The 19,186-nt window shown below is 46.0% G+C and overlaps 1 protein-coding gene across 1 annotated transcript in view; it reads right to left on the reverse strand.

Moving 5' to 3' along the window:
* The window catches only part of ARAP2 (ArfGAP with RhoGAP domain, ankyrin repeat and PH domain 2), an 87,369-nt gene that overhangs the window by 49,338 nt on the left and 18,845 nt on the right, over positions 1-19,186 (reverse strand). Inside the window, exons 8-12 of the mRNA XM_058192502.1 lie at positions 18,287-18,450; positions 17,085-17,297; positions 15,168-15,273; positions 11,378-11,525; positions 2,082-2,150 (exon numbers count right to left, since the gene is read on the reverse strand). Of these exons, the coding sequence (XP_058048485.1) occupies positions 2,082-2,150; positions 11,378-11,525; positions 15,168-15,273; positions 17,085-17,297; positions 18,287-18,450 (700 nt within the window). The remainder of the gene's footprint in view (positions 1-2,081; positions 2,151-11,377; positions 11,526-15,167; positions 15,274-17,084; positions 17,298-18,286; positions 18,451-19,186) is intronic.

Here is a 19,186-nt window from a genome sequence, read left to right on the forward strand (position 1 = left end):
TAAATCTTTCAATACGCTTTTTTTTTTCATTTTGTCACAACAGTATACACAAACATCGACATAAAAAAAACAACACATCATAAAAGAAAAAAAATATATAAGCAAAAGTATGCAACAGCTATGTTAATTTGATATAATGAGAGGGAACAATAGGACAGGAACAGTAGGCACTTTTGTGCTCTTATGCACACCCCTTATAGTCCTCTTAGGAATGGGGTGAGGTCAATAGTAGACAGTTTTTGGTTAAAACTTTGGGGATTTTGAGTAGAGACTATGGAGTCAGGTAGTGAGTTCCAAGCGTTAACAACTCTGTTACAGAAGTCATTTTTTCTGCAATCAAGTTTGAAGCGGTTGACATTAAGTTTGAATCTATTGTTTGCTCTTGTATTATTGCGATTGAAGCTGAAGTAGTCTTTTACAGGAAGGACATTGCAGTAGATGATTCTGTGTGTTAAACACAGGTCATGTCGAAGTCGGCGGAGTTCTAAATTTTCTAATCCCAGGATTTCAAGCCTGGTGGTGTAAGGTATTTTGTTGTTTTCGGAGGAGCGAAGAACTCTTCTAGTAAAATATTTCTGGACGCGTTCAATTGTATTAATGTCAGAGATGTGGTATGGGTTCCAGACGGATGAGCTGTATTCAAGAATAGGTCTGGCAAATGTTTTGTATGCTCTGGTTGACGTGTCACCAGATTTTGCTTTTAAGGTTTAGAAAAAGAAGCAAGTATGGAGAGGAAAATTTGGCTCCGTATAGGGAGAATCCAATTTTAAAAACTTTTATTTCAAATTTGTAATGTGATCTTGCCTCTCCAAAACCGTCCGGTCTATTTTAGACTCCAGGTAAACAGCTTTGGTAATACATGGGATTTATTCTGGAAATCTTTCAGGCAAAAACAGGGAGAGAGGTCGAATTAGCAAGGCTATTTCAATGCACGTTGGTCAAGATTTCACTGCCCTGTCTTCCTCCTGTCCCCATCCCCAAAATGAAACTTGCTAAGTTTCAGAAAACCAGGGAAAGGTCCAGAGGTGGGATTCAGCCGGTTCTGGAAAACCGGATGTTAATTTTACATCCAGTTTGGCGAACCGGTAGTGTTCTGTCCTCCTTCGCCTCCGTCCGAGTGATGGCTTAATTACCCAGCACTATCAGTCTGGCAGCAAAATAGCAAGCGTATGCCAAGTGCCTCTGTTATCTCCCTCGGTGCTGGTGAGTAACCCAGGAACAAACTTCAGCTCTTAGTTAATCAGTTGATTTGCCTGCTACAAAGAGGCACAGCAGCTCGTGCTGCCTTTATATCCTGTGGGGTGTGGCTCCATGACTCAGCACTTCCTAGGCCTGCCCCACCCCTGCTTCTTTTGTTCCCTCCTCTCCTGCCTACGAAACCTAGGGTCCAACCAAGCCTGATTGCCATCAGCTGGGTCTGAAGGTGTGCCCTGGGGAGGGAAGAGTCAGGGGATGGAGGCCTCGTTATCTCCTCCATCTGGCCTGCCTCTGGCTCCTGGAGCTGAGCCAGAGAAGCCGGTGCTCCCGAGGTAAGTCCTGACGGCCCTTCCCCCTCACTTTCCAAGTCACTGTCTGGCAGGAGGCCCGGCTCCAAGGGTGCAGACACAACAGATAGTTCCGATGACTGGCTGGCCCCACCCCACCTCTTCCCTCCCAGTAGTCCCCATGCAGCCCATTTTGGATCATAGGTAAGTTCATGGGGCGCATGGAGCCCGGGGAGATGGAAAATGGGCCTCCCAGAGGCCTGTGGAGCAAGAAAATGGGCCTATTTCCAGCCTACTAAGAGCCTCCGGAGCCCAGGGGGATAGAAAACGGGCCCTCCACAGCCCGTTTTTGCTCCCAGGAGGCTGTAGGGAGGCCTACTAGGCCCAAAATGGGGCGCAGGGGGGGGGTGCATCCCCATGCGACCCGGTTTTGCTCTCAGAGGCCACATCCCCTGGCCACGTCACTATAGCCAGACTCACCCAGCCGGTCATTAGAGCAGAGAACCGGTTGTTAATTTATTTGAATCCCATCACTGGAAAGGTGCTTTTCAAAGTTTATTTATTCGCCGCATAAATGAAGGCATTGTTTTTACGTACTTGCGTGTCTTTCCATTTGGTGATGAAGCTGTTCTCAATGTCCATTTGCTTCACACGATCTTGCTGAATCTGTACAAACAACAACAACAACAACAACAACAACAGTTTTATGAAATGAGTTGTCCAGGCATCTTTTTTTTGAGCAAAGAAATGCTATTTTTGCATCCAGCGTACGCAGACTGGGGTTAATAAAGGGAACTGTCCATCTTTTAACATGATTTTTCGGTAATTTAATAAAGAGCAAGTGCAATCCAATTTTTCTGTAAAAACAAATATATTCCATCCCTGTTATTACTGACTTTTTTTTCCTTTAATCAAATCGGTTGATCTGTTCCATCCAATAGCGTTGCAAAAGTTATTTCTTTCATTAATATATTTTTTTTAAAAAAAAATCCCTAAGATTTACCAAAACAATAAGCGGACAGAGATTGTTCTATCTTAGCCAGCTTTCCAACCTCTTGTATCAAAGAAGTAAGATGAGAAAAATGACAAGATCACAAGTTGCCTATTTGAAAATAAGGCGCAATTCTTGTGTTAGAACCTTGATTTTTCTTCCAATTAACACCTTTCATCGGAACTGTTATATTCTATTTGGATTGCATGTTTTCAGTCTAGATTTCAAGTGTGTTAATCTTTACTCCCTCGGTTGAAAAGTCTGTTTCTCGGAGTGGGTGGGTGTGAAAATTGTTTCTTTCTGGATACTCCCAGAACTAAATTTCTATCTGCAAAAAATATTTTGTTTGGAACTATAGACTGAAGGTAAAGGTAAAGTTTCCCCTCGCAAATATGTGTTAGTTGTCCCGAAGGGACGTGATGGCTTAGCGCAGCGGTTCTCAACCTGTGGGTCGGGACCCCATTGGGGGTCGAATGACGATTTGCCAGGGGTCGCCTAAGACCATCGGAAATATGGGAGTGTTGTGTCTTGCCCGCTCTCACCGCAGCCGGGGCCTTCTTATCTGCTTCCGAATGCTGAGGAATGTCCTAGTATGCCTCCCGGCCCCAGCCCTGGCTCCATGCCCAGACAGGCTGAGGAGGAGGAAGCACCTCCTGGCCCCAGCCCTGGCTCCATGCCCAGGCAAACGGAGCAACTAGACCCCTCCCCCTCCCCCACAGCATGTGAGCCTGAGGGAGGTCAATTACCAACAGATGCCGACTGGAGTGACCCTCGCTTCAGAAGAATTGATAGGCGGCGGCGTCAGAAGGAAGGGAGGGGCAGGCCTGGATAAGTGCTGAGTCATGGAGCCACACCCCATGGCCTATATAAAGGATCTGCTTTCTGGCATTCTCTGAGTCAGGCAAAGTCGAACATATCTTGCTGAAGTCACTTTCTGGTCTCCTGCCTGCCTTGAGGACTTTACTAGGACTTTGGCAGAGCTGCAGAGGCATGCCTGATTCGGATTTCCCTGACCCGGCCGTCAGCGGAGGAGTGGGACACGACAGGGAAGTATACTTGCGAGTTGAAGAATTGCGCTCCAATGGTTGACTTCACAAGCCAGCTGCAGGCTCTTCAAATCGCTAGCCGAATTCGGCTTCAGGCGTGATCAATTAAAAAAGAGAGAAATCTTTGCTCTGATGTCTCCCTCTCAAGCCAGCTGCAATCCAACTCCCAATCGCTAGCCTAATCTGGCTTCAGGCGTGATAAACTTAATAGGGGAGGAGTCTCTGCTTTAATGCCTCCGTCCTCAAGGCAATCGCAAGCAGTTCAGATCGCTAGCCAATATGGCTTCAGGCGCGATAAATTCAAAACGAAAATAATTTTACGGTTGGGGGTCGCCACATCATGGGGAATTGTATTAAAGGGGTCGCAGCACTATAAAGGTTGAGAACCACTGGCTTAGTGGCTAAGATGCTGAGCTTGTCGTTCAGAGAGGTCGGCGGTTCAGCGGTTCAAATCCCCAGCGCCGCGTAACGGGGTGAGCTCCTGTTACTTGTCCAAGTTTCTCCCAACCTAGCAGTTCAAAAGCAGGTAAAAAATGCAAGTAGAAAAACAGGAACCACCTTTGATGGGAAGGTAACAGAGTTCCATGCATCTTTGGCGTTTAGTCATGCCAGCCACATGACCATGGAGATGTCTTTGGACAGTATATATATTTTTGGACAGACATATATATATAAAACAGACATTCTGTGAGCTCCAGAATTGAAATAATATATATAATGTCTGCAGGTTTTATGAGTCTCCATACATAGATATCCTCGCTTATTGTCCACTATTGTTTTTAAAAAAATTAAAAACTCATTCATAAAACATGGGTGCGCTAAAATAAACCATTAATAACACATCACAGAAAATTTCCTAACGCACAACCGCAATCTTATTATATGAGCCAGTCAAATCAATGTTATTTAATCCTCCCTGCGTAGAGCAAGCAAGCTTAGATCTAAGCTGAAATCCCTTTAAAAGAGGCTCGCTAAAATCAATGCGATCTGTTGCTACTTCAAGGGATCAAAGATGGTGAGCTTTTTAAAAGAAAAAAAAATTAAAAAGGATCTTTAACCCTGCTAAAATGCAGACTTTTTAGCTTTTAATTAGAAGTTTGAGCCAACTTACCGTGAAATGCCAGCAACCCCAGCTGCTCAACATGGAAAGGAAACCTCTCCAGCTTGATTGTTCTGTCCCCCCTCGCCTCAGTCCGAGCAATGGCTTAATTAGCCGGCACTATCAGCTCTGGCAGCAAACTAGCGAGCGTCTGCCGAGTGTTTCTGTTATCTCTCTTGATGAGTCAACCAGGAACAAACAGTACTTCAGCTCTAGTTAAGCAGTTGATTTTCTTGCTACGAAGAGGTATAGCAGCCCTTGCTGCTTTTATATCCTGTGGGGTGTGGCTCCGTGACTCAGCACTTCCTAGGCCTGCCCCACCCCTGCTTCTGTTGTTCCCGCCTCTCCTGCCTACGAAACCTAGGGTCCAGCCAGGCCTGATTGCTGTCAGCTGGGTCTGAAGGTGTGGCCTGGGGAGGGGGAAGAGTCAGGGGACGGAGGCCTTGTTATCTCCTCCACCTGGCCTGCCTCTGGCTCCTGGAACTGAGCCAGGGAAGCCGGTGCTCCAGAGGTAAGTCCTGATGGCTCTTCCCCCTCACTTTCCAAGTCACTTTCTGGCAGGAGGCCCAGCTCGGGGGGGGGCGGGGGTGCGCAGACACAACACTGATTGTTAATTATCTTCATTCTCTGACAATTTTAATCACTGATAAATAACAGGGGAAACTTGAAGACCTTGTAAGCATAACATTTCGGGAATAAGAAATGATTGGCATTTATCTAGGGCAGAGGTGTCAAACACAAGGCCCGCAGGCTGGATCCGGCCATGGTGGGGGGGCTTAGATCTGGCCTGCGGGGCCAGCCTGGAAACAGCAGCAGACCAGCTCGCGGTGCCTCTGCTAACAAAAATGTAGCTCAGTGAGAGCGCATGTGACCCCCTCCCCCAGGTTCTGTTTTCGCTGGCAAAGGGTGCAGGAGATTGTCCAGGCTGAAAATCGGGTGCGGGGTGTGGGGGCCTCACAGGGTCCCCTCGGTCTCCGTTTTCACTGGCAGAGGGCTCAGAAAGCAAACGAAAAACAGAACAAAAGGAGAAATGTTTCCCCTTTTGCATTTGAGCTTGCAAGAAGGGACCGGAAAGGAGAAAGGGGGGAAAAAAGGAAAGACAAAGCAAAAGAAGGGAAGATGGGAAGAGAGCAAGGAAGGAAAAATAAAGAAAGAGGGGAAGGGAGAAGAAAGGAGAAGGAAGAGGGAAGGAAAAAGAAAAGGATGGAAGGAAGGAAGGAAGGAAGGAAGGAAAAGAGGGAGGGAGGGAGGGAGAGGAAGGGAGAAGAAGGGAGGAAAAGAGGAAGGGAGAAAGGAAGGGAAGATGGGAGGGAAGGAAGGAAAGAATGACTGAATTAGGAAGGAAGGAATCTAGCTATATGATGTTGTGTCTCAGTCCGATCTCACCACAGCCAGGGCCTTCTTATCTGCTTCCGAACGCTGAGGAATGTCCTAGCATGCCTCCCGGCCCCAGCCCTGGCTCCATGCCCAGACAGGCTGAAGAGGAGGAAGTATCTCCAGCCCCCAGCTCTGGCTCAATGCCCAGGCAAACGGAGCAACTAGACCCCTCCCCCTCCTCCACAGTATGTGAGCCTGAGAGAGGTCAATTGCCAACAGCTACAGACTGGAGTGACCCTCGCGTCAGAAGACTTGATAGACGGAGGCAACAGAAGGAAGGGAGGGGCAGGCCTGGATAAGTGCTGAGTCATGGAGCCACACCCCATGGCCTATATAAAGGACCTGCTTTCTGGCATTCTCTGAGTCAGGCAAAGTCTAAACATATCTTGCTGAAGTCACTTTCTGGTCTCCTGCCTGCCCTGCGGACTTTGCTAGGACTTTGGCAGAGCTGCAGAGGCACGCCTGATTCGGATTTCCCTGACCCGGCCGTCAGCGGAGGAGTGGGACACGACATATGAATGGAAAGAAGGAGGAAAAGAGGAAGGGAGGGAAGATGGCAGGGAAGGAAGGAAAGAAGGAGTGAATTAGGAAGGAAGAAATCTAGCTATATGATGTTGTGTCTCGTCCGATCTCACCACAGCCGGGGCCTTCTTATCTGCTTCCGAACACGGAGGAATGTCCTAGTATGCCTCCCGGCCCCAGCCCTGGCTCCATGCCCAGACAGGCTGAAGAGGAGGAAGTATCTCCAGCCCCCAGCTCTGGCCCCATGCCCAGGCAAACGGAGCAACTAGACCCCTCCCCCTCCTCCACAGCATGTGAGCCTGAGGGAGGTCAATTGCCAACAGCTGCAGACTGGAGTGACCCTCGCGTCAGAAGACTTGATAGACGGAGGCAACAGAAGGAAGGGAGGGGCAGTCCTGGATAAGTGCTGAGTCATGGAGGCACACCCCATGGCCTATATAAAGGACCTGCTTTCTGGCATTCTCTGAGTCAGGCAAAGTCTAAACATATCTTGCTGAAGTCACTTTCTGGTCTCCTGCCTGCCCTGCGGACTTTGCTAGGATTTTGGCAGAGCTGCAGAGGCACGCCTGATTCGGATTTCCCTGACCCGGCCGTCAGCGGAGGAGTGGGACACGACATATGAATGGAAAGAAGGAAGGAAGGGAGGGAGGGAGGGAGGAAGGAAAGTAAATGAGGAAGGAAAGAAGGAAGGAAGGAAGGAAAGGAGGGTGGGAGTGAGGGAGGAATCTAGCTATATAAATGGAAGGAGGGAGAGAGGGACGGAAGGAAAGAAGGAATCTAGCTTTATAACTGGAAGGAAGGAAGGATGGTGGGAGGGAGGGAAGGAAGGAAGGAAGGAAGAAGTGAATTAGGAAGGAAAGAATCTAACTATATGAATGGAAGGAAAGAAGGAAGGAAGCAGTGAAGGAGATTATAATGAGAGTGAGGGAGGGTCTCAGGGAAGTCCTGCCTTAGCACTTGGCCACCACAGGTGCCCCCGCCACAAGACCTGTGTCACGCCCACGCCCATCCAGCCACGCCCCCCCCAGCCTTCCCTCTGAGGTCAAACACAACCCCGATGTGGCCCTCAATGAAATCAAATTCAACCTCCTGTCAACCTCCTGTCGGAGCTGAAGAAGCTTCTTAGATGAGAAGTGAAACATTTTCAAAAGAAAAAACAAGAAAGTTTAGTTGCCTGCTGCTTTGTCCCAAGCACCTTTGGGACAACCAGGATCTGGATGACGGAAACTCTCCACCGACTTTAAGTTATGCTCTTTTATATTTTGTCTTTAACACACTAATGTCTACATTGCTTTTGTGTGACCTGTCCAAGTACCGTAATAAAATCCAGTTATTTTACTAGCCATTTTACATTTACAACTAGATATTTCAGTATCGGCTTTTCTGGACAGTTTTATGGCTGCTTTTGAGGTTTCCATTATTGGTTTACATTTTCTCGCAGTTACGCGTCAGTCTGGCACATTGCAAGTCAAGAGGGAATTAGCAAATTTTACAAGCAATGAAGAGGCCCTCCAAACTGCACAGCGAAACAAAATGGGGAGCAGCAGAAACCAAGAAGATTGATTTGAAAGAGTTACAGGTAGTTTAAATTTACAAATGTTCATTTAGGGGAGGGCTCTCTAACCTTGGCAACTTTAAGCCTGGAGGACTTCAACTCCCAGAATTCCTCCAGGCTTAAAGTTGCCAAGGTTGGAGAACCCTGATTTAGGGAACCGTTCAAAGTTATAAACGGCACTGGAGCTGACTCATATTTATGACGGTTGCAGTGTCCCAGGGTCACGTGATCCCCTTTTGTGAACTTCTGACAAGCAAAGTCCGCAGGGAAGCGAGATTCACTTAGCAACCGTGGCAAGAAAGGTCTAGGGGTTCGCAGAGATTTGGGAGAGCCTGTAGCTAAGATTCTACGGATACTTGAAAAAAAGAAGAACTTGCAAACTGTTGTGTCTGCGCCCCCCGAGCCGGCTCTCCTACCGGAAAGTGACTTGGAGCCGGCCCTCCTGCCAGAAAGTGACTTGGAGCCGGGCCTGCTGCCAGAAAGTGACTTGGACAGTGAGGGGGAAGAATCGTCAGGACTTACCTCGGGAGCACCGGCTTCCCTGCCTCAGCTCCAGGAGCCAGAAACAGGCCAGGTGGAAGAGATAACGAGGCCTCCATCCCCTGACTCTTTCCGGCCCCCAGGCCACGGCTGCAGACCCAGCTGACGGCAATCAGGCTTGATTGAACCCTAGGTTTTGTAGGCAGGAGAGGAGGGAACAACAGAAGCAAGGGTGGGGCAGGAAGTGCTGAGTCATGGAGCCACACCCCACAGGATATAAAAGGCAGCAAGAGCTGCTGTGTCTCTTTGTAACAGGCAAATCCACTGATTAAGAGCTGAAGTTTGTTGCTGGGTGACTCACCAGCGTCAAGGGAGATAACAGAGACCCTTGGCAGACGCTGGCTATTCTGCTACCAGAGCTGATAGTGCTGGCTAATTAAGCCATCACTTGAACGGAGGCGAGGGAGGACAGAACACAAACAATGGCAGCAATGTACTGGCTCCTAATCATGAGAATTTCTCTAGCCCTCCTTTTTACCCAGCCCACTTCAATTAAAATTCAATTTTATACCTTACATTCGTTCAGCCACTTTTTTTTTTGCATCTGATAAAGTGAGCTGCAATTCAACATAAAAAAAAAAACACGTTTGACAAAAGGTGCTAGCAGCCTTCTTTTGATCTTTCTAAAAAGTCAAAGAGAACATCCATGGAGAAATGTTTTCAAACGCTAAACCTTAATCTTTGCTTCTGTGGTGGTTATAAATTAAACATGACTTTAAATGAAAGAATAAGTGTAAGTAAAAACAAGTATTTGAAATTTCCTAATACAAGTATTTTTAAAGCTACAATTTTGCAGGTGAGTGTGTGCATGTCTGTCTGTCTGTCTGTCTGTCTGTCTATCTATCTATTTATCTATCTATCTACCTATCTATCTCTATCTATCTATATCCATCCATATCTATCTATCTATCTATCTATCTATCTATCTATTGTTAGATCTATTCCATATCTCTCTCTCATCTATCTATCTATCTATCTGTCTGTCTGTCTGTCTATCTTTAGATCTAGTCCATATCTCTCTCTCTCTTATCTATCTATCTATCTATCTATTGTTAGATCTATTCCATATCTCTCTCTCTCATCTATCTATCTATCATCTAGCTAGTTAGCTAGCTATCTTTAGATCTAGTCCATATCTCTCTCTCTCTTATCTATCTATCTATCTATCTATCTATCTATCTATCTATCTATCTATCTATCTATCATCTATCTCCATCCATCCATATCTATATCTATATCTATACCTGTATCTATATTTATATCTGTCTCTATCTGTCTCTGTCTGTCTGTCTGTCTATCTTTTAGTTTTTAATTTAGTTTTAGTTTTATTTAGATTTTTATACCGCCCTTCTCCCGAAGGACTCAGGGTGGTGAACAGCCAAATAATAAAACCATACAATATACACATTAAAACAAAAAACTTAAAACCAAGCATAATTATATAAATGGCCGAAATTTAAAAGAGTCAATTTTAAAACCCTAAAATTCATACATAGCCCCAATAAAATTTAATAAAACTTTTAAGCCAGTCCCGCTTGAATAAATAAATGTGTTTTCAGCTCACGGCGAAAGGTCCGAAGATCAGGCAATTGGCGTAAACCAGGGGTAAGTTCGTTCCAAAGAGTAGGAGCTCCAACAGAGAAGACCCTACCCTTGGGGGCCACCAGATCTATCTATCTGTCTGTCTGTCTGTCTGTCTGTCTGTCTGTCTGTCTGTCTGTCTGTCTATCTATCTATCTATCTATCTATCTATCTATCTATCTATCTATATCTATCTATCTATCTATCTATCTATCTATCTATCTATCTATCTATCTATCTATCATCTATCTCCATCCATCCATAGCTATATCTATATCTATGTTTATATCTGTCTGTCTCTGTCTGCCTGTCTGTCTGTCCATCCGTCCATCCATCCATCCATCCATCCATCTGTATTACATTTCCAATTAGTGTAATAACTAATGTAATATAACATAACGTAATGCAATGCAATGCAATGCAATGTGATGTAATGTAATGAAAGGTAATGTAGGGAGGGAGAGAGGGAAGGAAGGAAGGAGATGAGAGGGAAAGGAACGGGGAAGGAAGGAAGGGAGGGAGGGACAGAGGAAGGAAGGAAGGAAGGAAGGAAGGAAGGAAGGAAGGAAGGAAGGAAGGAAGGAAGGAAGGAAGGAAGGAAGGAAGGAAGGAAGCAGACAGCATTTTGGAAGCACACCTATCATGCTCATGGAAAACTTCATATGCTCCTGACTTTGTAAATAAGCCAGTTCTGTGGGGAATGACACCAGAGACGTAACAACAGTAAACGAAAAACACAGCGTTAGCTTCACCCAGAGCTCCTAAGGGTTTTCCAATATTCTACATCTTTAATGAAAATCACAGGAGTCCACAGCTGAAGGCAGCCAATTCAACAGAACCCTGGGTTACCATGTTCAGAACAATTCAGATTATAAAACAAATATCACACCAAGCTTTATTTAAATCATCATCATCGGAAGTGCAAAAAACTGTGCTTCTTGAAACATCGCACATCTTAAGAAGGTACTTGGTTGATAGCTAGGACGCTGGCAGCAACCTGTATCAACCATTAGCACCAGTCAATGGTATTTGTGATGCATTTTTGAATGGTCAGTTGACTGAATTTCATGTTTAATGAATAAAATATATAATAATAAGAAGCTTCCCAAGCAAAGAGACGAAGCATCTTAGTTGCCTGAATTTTACCTCTGGGGAGATTGGATCAATATGCCAAGTACTCACATCAAAAAGCTGCACATAATTTACAATTAAGTCTTCTACCACATCAACTTCTTCACTCGTTTGTCCTTTGGTTTGAAATAAGCAGGAGGAGAAAGCCATCGCCAGATTGTGGGGCTCCATCAGGTTGATTTCTGAACATTTCTGAACCCTGAGGATAAAGTTCATAATTCCGTTAAATAAATAAATATATATATATATATATATATATATATATATATATATATATATATATATATATATATATATATATATATATATATATATAATGTTTTCTGAGGTTTTCGCGGGTGGTTGTATGTAGGTCTTTGGTTATTCGGGTTTTCTCCCGCGTAAGATTGGAAGTGTCTTGGCGACGTTTCAACGGAGTCGCATTCGTCATCTTCAGGCTGGTGTTTACAGCTTTGTGCTTCTAGGGGGAATTTTTCCAAGAAGCACGAAGCTGTAAACACCTAGCCTGAAGATGAGGGATGGGGTTTCGTCGAACGTCACCAATGTGTGTGTGTGTGTGTGTGTGTGTGTGTGTGTAGGTCTTTGGTTATTCGGTTTTCTCCTGCATAAAATTGGAGGTGTCTTGGTGACGTTTCAACGAAATCCGTTCGTCATCTTCAGGCTAGGTGTTTACAGCTTCGTGCTTCTAGGAGAAATGTGTGATTGCAGCTGTTTCTTCCTTTTAACTGCTAGTGGGGGTTTGAACTGATTGGTTGGGAGCTTGGCTGTTTTCTGATTGGGTGGAGGTGTGTTCTGATTGGTTAAGGTTTGGCTGTGCTCTGATTGGTTGGGGGTTTGGCTGTGCTCTGATTGGATGGGGGTGTGTTATGTTTGGGGGTGGGACTAGGTTGTGCTCAGGTTGGTCTGAGATGCAGGGGGATTTGAGTTGGTGAGCTGCATTGCTGTTGTTTGGCTTTGCATTTGTGGTAGTGCTACATCTTCATGGTGGGTGTCAGTCTGCTGCATGTATGGATTGGAGGGGTTTGAAATGGCTAATGATGCAGCTGCAGTCTGGAAGGAAGAAACAGCTGCAATCACACATTTCTCCTAGAAGCACGAAGCTGTAAACACCTAGCCTGAAGATGACGAATGAGACTTCGTCGAAACGTCACCAAGACATTTCCAATTTTATGCGGGAGAAAACCCGAATAACCAAAGACCTATATATATGTGTGTGTGTGTGTGTGTGTGTGTGTGTGTGTGTGTGTGTGTGTGTGTGTAGGTCTTTGGTTATTCGGGTTTTCTCCTGCATAAAATTGGAGGTGTCTTGGCGACGTTTCAACGAAATCCCGTTCGTCATCTTCAGGCTAGGTGTTTACAGCTTCGTGCTTCTAGGAGAAATGTGTGATCGCAGCTGTTTCTTCCTTTTAACTGCTAGTGGGGGTTTGAACTGATTTGTTGGGAGCTTGGCTGTGTTCTGATTGGGTGGAGGTGTGTTCTGATTGGTTAAGGCTTTGGCTGTGCTCTGATTGGATGGTGGGGTTGGCTGTGCTCTGATTGGCTGGGGGTATGTTCTGTTTGGGGGGGCTTGGTTGTGCTCAGGTTGGTCTGAGATGCAGGGGGATTTGAGTTGGTGAGCTGCATTGCTGTTGTTTGGCTTTGCATTTGTGGTCATGCTACATCTTCATGGTGGGTGTCAGTCTGCTGCATGTATGGATTGGAGGGGTTTGAAATGGCTAATGATGCAGCTGCGGTCTGGAAGGAAGAAACAGCTGCAATCACACATTTCTCCTAGAAGCACGAAGCTGTAAACACCTAGCCTGAAGATGATGAATGGGATTTCGTCGAAACGTCACCAAGACACCTCCAATTTTATGCGGGAGAAAACCCGAATAACCAAAGACCTACATACAAACACCTGCGAAAACCTCAGAAAACAAATACACTCTCTCTCTCTCACACACACACACACCAGAGTTCGACTCAAAGAGACGTTCACATTAAATTGAACTTCTATGTGTTTCCAGCTCATGAACTGATTTTCCCAGCTCACGGATTGATTCTCATGCCCTTAGTTTGACCCAATCCCTTTCTTGAGCTGTGGTGGTTCAGTGGTTAGAATGCAGTATTGCAAGCTAACTCTTCCCATTGCCAGGAGTTCGATCCTGACTGAATCAGGGTTGACTCAGCCTTCCATCCTTCCAAGGTGGTAAAATGAGGACCCAGATTGTTTGGGACGATATGCTGACTCTGTAAACCGCTTAGAGAGGGCTGCAAACCATTGTGAAGCAGCATATAAGTATTAGTAACATTGCTATTGCCCTTCCTTCCTTCCTTCCTTTCTTCCTTCTCTCCCTCCCTCCCTCCCTTCTGAGTGGTTAAAATGCAGAATTGCAGGCTAATTCTGCCAACTGCCAGGAGTTTGATCCTCAATGTCTCAAGTTTGATTCCGCCTTCCATCCTTCCGAGTTTGGTAAAATGAGGACCCAGATTGTTGAGGCGATATGCTGTCTCTGTAAACCAATTACAAAGTGCTGTAAAGCTTTATGAAGCAGTATATAAGTCAAAGTTCTATTGCCATTGCCCTTCCTTCCTTCCTTCCTTCCTTCCTTCCTTCCTTCCTTCCTTCCTTCCTTCCTTCCTTCCTTCTTCCCTTCCCCTTCCTTCCTTCCTTCCTTCCTTCCTTCCTTCCTTCCTTCCTTCCTTCCTTGTAGTTAGACTCAAGTATTGCTGGCTAATTCTGCCAACTTCCAGCAGTTTGATTCTCATCGGCTCAAGATTGACTCAGCCTTCCATCCTTCCGAGGTCACTAAAATGGGAACCCCAATTATTGGGCACAACACGCTGACTCTGTAAACCGCTTAGAGAGGGCTGTAAAGCATTGTGAAGCGGTATATAAGACTAAGTGCTATTGCTACTGCTATTCTTCTACTTAATTGTAAGATAAGAGAACTAAGGGGAAATTTCCATTCGATCAGCCATCAATCAACCGGTGGAACTCAGAAGTTGTGAGTGCTCCATCACTGGAGGCTTTCAAAAAGAGACTCAACTACCATTTCTCTGGAATGGTAGAGGGCAGTGATGGCTAACCTTTGTTCCCGTCATGTGCCAAAAGTGGGGGGAGTGCGGGGGAGTCATGCATGCACATGCCCACACCCATAGTGCAACACCTCCCCACGTCCCATGCTCCCATGCATGCAGAAGCGACCACCCCGCGCTCCCTCTGTTTTTTGGCACATGATGGCAAAAAAGTTACCAGTGGGCCCAGAAGGGCGTTTTTCACCCTCCCCGGACTCCAGAGGCTTTCTTGGAGCCTGGGGAGGGCAAAAAAGGCCTCCCCTCCCCAGAGGCTGAATATGGCGTGTTTCCCAATTTCTGGTGAGTCTGGAAGGCCCGAAAATCAGCTGGCATGTGCGAGCATGCGCAGTGGAGCTGAGCTAGGGCAACGCTCGCATGTCCACAGATATGGCTCTGCGTGCTACCTGTGGTACATGATGCCATAGGTTCGCCGTCACGGGTATAGGGTCTCCTGTTAAGAGCAGGGGGTTGGACTAGAAGTCCTCTAAGGTCTCTTCCAATTCTGACATTCTGATGTGCATTCCCAGGATGTCTTTGCAGGCTACAGTTTTATTAACCCCACTTCACATGTATAATACAGGAGACAGTATCAGCTAATGCTGGAGAAGTATACGTCAGAGGTGGCATTCAGCCGGTTAAGACCGGTTCGCCCGAACTGGTAGCGGAAATCGGCTCTATGCCGTCCTATTTAGGCACGTTTTTGAGGCCAGGCGCATGCTTTCCAGCTCTATTCTGACGATGATGGTTATCACATCTCCAGCTCGAGTCATGCTTTCAGACTGACCTGTAAAGATGTTCCATTAATGCAGCCAGAGTTGCTTTGTTGACGGGTGGAAGAGTGCGAATGAAGGTGCTGTATTTTCTCACCCTGTCTTTGTCATCCAGTGTATCTGATGGAGAAGAGGAAGGGTAGAAATTGAATTACCTGGAAATAACCACCATGTGGAGGAAAAGACGACTGGAATTGACCTGTCCCTTCAGCAGCACCAAGGTATTTGCAAAGATTATTTAGCCAATCGCCTTCTCCTTCATCGACACAATTACAAATACAGGTGGTCCTTGACTTATGACCACAACTAAGCCTTTGGTCACAACTGAGTTTTGGTCACCACCACATAAAAAAGATGTTGATACTCTGGAAAGAGTGCAGAGAAGAGCACCAAAAATGATCAGGGGGGGTGGAGGCTAAAACACATGAAGAACAGTTACAGGAATTGTGTTACGTCTAGCTAATGAAAAGAAGGGACGCCGTGGCTCAGGGGCTAGGACGTTGAGCTTGTCGATCGAAAGGTCGGCAGCTCGGCGGTTCGAATCCCTAGTGCTGTCGTGCAACAGGGTGAGCTCCCGTTCCTTGTCCCAGCTTCTGCCAACCTAGCAGTTTTGAAAGCATGTAAAAATGCAAGTAGAAAAAATAGGGACCACCTTTGGTGGGAAGGTAACAGCGTTCCGTGCGCCTTTGGCATTTAGTCATGCCGGCCACATGACCACGGAGACATCTTTGGACAGCGCTGGCTCTTTGGCTTTGAAACGGAGATGAGCACCGCCCCCTAGAGTCGGGAACGACTAGCACATACGTGCCAGTGGAACCTTTACCTTTACCTTTAGCTAATGAAAAGAAGGACCAGGGGTGACAGGATAGCAGTGTTCCAATATTTGAGGGCCTCCTACAAAAACAAGGGAATCAAACTCTTTCCCAAAGCACCAAAAGACAAGCAAAGAAACAGTGATTGGAAACTAACCAAGGAGAGAAGCAACTTAGAACTAAGGAGAAATTTCTTACTGATGAGAATGATCAACCAGTGGAACAGAAGTTGCCTTCAGAAGTTGTGGGTGCTCCAACACTGGAAGTTTTTAAGAAGAGACTGGATGACCATTTGTCTGAAATAATATAGAGTCTCCTGCTTGAGCAGGGGGTTGGATTAGAAGACCTCCAAGGTCCTTCCATCTCAGAGGTGAAATCAAAATTTTTTAACTATCGGTTCTGCGGGCGGGGCTTAGTAGACGTGGTACGGTTTGGTGGGGGTAGCTTGGCGGGGGTGGCAGGGAAAGGATGCTGCAAAATCTATTGTAATGTCCTTCCTGTCAAAGACTACTTCAGCTTTAATTGCAATGATACAAGAGCAACCAACAGATTTAAACTTAATGTCAACCGCTTTAATCTAGATTGCAGAAAAGATGACTTCTGTAACAGAATCATCAGTGCTTGGAATACTTTACCTGACTCTGTGGTCTCTTCCCATAATCCTAAAAGCTTTAACCAAAAACTTTCTACTGTTGACCTCACCCCATTCCTAAGAGGACCATAAGGGGCGTGCATAAGCGCACAAACGTGCCTACCGTTCCTGTCCTATTGTTTTTCTTTTCTTCTTCCCATATATATATAGATGCTTATACCTCCTAATATTTACTCATATATATGTTTATATACTATATAATCTTTTTATATGATGTTGTGACAAAATAAATAAATAAATAAATAAATAAATAAATAAATAAATAAATAAATAAAATCCCCATTCCCACCCCACTCTGGAGCCAGCTAGAAGTGGTATTTGCTGGATCTCTGAACTGCTCAAAATTTCCGCTACCGGTTCGGCAGGACCTGCTGAATTTCTCCCCTGTTCCACCTCTATTATTCTATGTTTTATCTTCTATCCAGGTGCACTCGATAGAGCTTCAGAGCTATTCCATAATGCATTACCTAATGCTGAGATCCAAAAAGGATAAAGTTCTTTGGTCAGTAGTGCATCGTCTATTTCACAAAGAAAACATTTTAATGTATCGGTAACATCTTCCAGCCGGTTCATCCCAGCCCTCAGCTTAACACTTCTGGCATCTTTTTTGAAACATTCCAAAAGCTCCCTCACAGATGAAGGATCTCCATTCTTCAGGTAGATATGTTTACTTCCCAAACCTTAAATAAGAAAAAAATAAACATAATTAAAAAAAACCCCAACCAATGTCAAAGAAACAAGATGCTCCATGACATTATATGTGGAACAACCTCACGTAATGGCTCTGAGCCTCTTGTTTATATTTCATCTGCAGAAAATGTTTTGAAATTGTTTCAGTGATGTTGCTGGAAACAAAAATCAGATCTTGAAGAGGACCTTAACTCTTAATTAAAAAAATTAACTGCCTATTAACCTCTATAACTGTCTGGTTCTGCAACCCAGTAAGACAGACACAGACTTCAGAGGATCATTAGAACTGCAGAAAAAACAATGGCTACCAACCTGCCTTCCATTGAGGACCTGTATACTGCACAAGTCAAAAAGAGGGCTGTGTTGTGTCTCGCCCGCTTTCACCGCAGCCGGGGCCTTCTTATCTGCTTCCGAACGCTGAGGAATGTCCTAGTATGCCTCCCGGCTCCAGCCCTGGCTCCATGCCCAGACAGGCTGAGGAGGAAGAAGTACCTCTAGCCCTCAGCTCTGGCTCCATGCCCAGGCAAACGGAGCAACTAGACCCCTCCCCCTCCCCCACAGCATGTGAGTCTGAGGAAGGTCAATTACCAACAGCTGCAGACTGGAGTGACCCTCGCTTCAGAAGAATTGATAGGCGGCAGCAACAGAAGGAAGGGAAGGGCAGGCCTGGATAAGTGCTGAGTCATGGAGCCACACCCCATGGCCTATATAAAGGATCTGCTTTCTGGCATTCTCTGAGTCAGGCAAAGTCTAACATATCTTGCTGAAGTCACTTTCTGGTCTCCTGCCTGCCTTGAGAACTTTGCTAGGACTTTGGCAGAGCTGCAGAGGCATGCCTGATTCGGATTTCCCTGACCCGGTCGTCAGCGGAGGAGTGGGACACGACAGGCTGTGAATCTGATGGTGATGCTTTTTAAGTCCTCCATCCGAGTGCATCTCCAATTTTCGGGAATCTGAACAGACGCCCGTCTCCACTTACCGTACTGCGTAACAAATGCGATACAGCTGTTCACTATAATCGGCACGTCATTTCTGCTGAGTTGCTGATCTTCTAAGAGGTTGCCATTGGTACCGGCTGCTTTTTCAATGGCACTATGCCAGACGGTGAAATCCAACCTGGTGTGGCCACGGATGTATAAGGTTCTGCAAAAAAAGTTTGAGAAAAGATATCAAAAATTTTAAAGAGAGAGAGGGAGGGAGGGAGGGAGAGAGAGAGAGAGAGGTGAAAATGCTTTCTCTGTCAATGAAAAGCCAGGGCAAGGACCAATCACACAAATGCTGCAATGGCAAAGTGTGACACTAGACCAGGGGTGAAATCCAGCAGGTTCCGACAGGTTCTGGAGAACTGGGAGTGGAATTTTGAGCAGTTCGATGAACCGGTAGCGGAAATTTTGAGTAGTTTGGAGAGCCGGCAAATACCACCTCTGGCTGGCCACAGAGTGGGGTGGGAATGGAGATTTTGCAATATCCTTCCCCCAGGAGTGGGGTGGGAATGGGGATTTTGCAGTATCCTTCCCCAAGGAGTAGGGAGGGAATGGGGATTTTGCAATAGCCTTCCCCCAGGAGCGGGGAAGGAATGGGGATTTTGTAGTATCCTTCCCCTGGAGTGGGGAGGGAATGAGGATTTTGCAATATCCTTCCCCCAGGAGTGGGGTGGGAATGGGGATTTTGCAATATCCTTCCCCCAGGAGTGGGGAGGGAATGGGGATTTTGCAGTAACCTTCCCCCAGGAGTTGGGAGGGAATGGGGATTTTGCAATAGCCTTCCCCCAGGAATAGGGAGGGAATGGGGATTTTGCAATATCCTTCCCCCAGGAGCGGAGAAGGAATGGGGATTTTGTAGTATTCTTCCCCTGGAGTGGGGAGGGAATGGGGATTTT

Source organism: Ahaetulla prasina, chromosome 8 (assembly GCF_028640845.1).
Source record: "Ahaetulla prasina isolate Xishuangbanna chromosome 8, ASM2864084v1, whole genome shotgun sequence".
Lineage (NCBI taxonomy): Eukaryota > Metazoa > Chordata > Lepidosauria > Squamata > Colubridae > Ahaetulla > Ahaetulla prasina.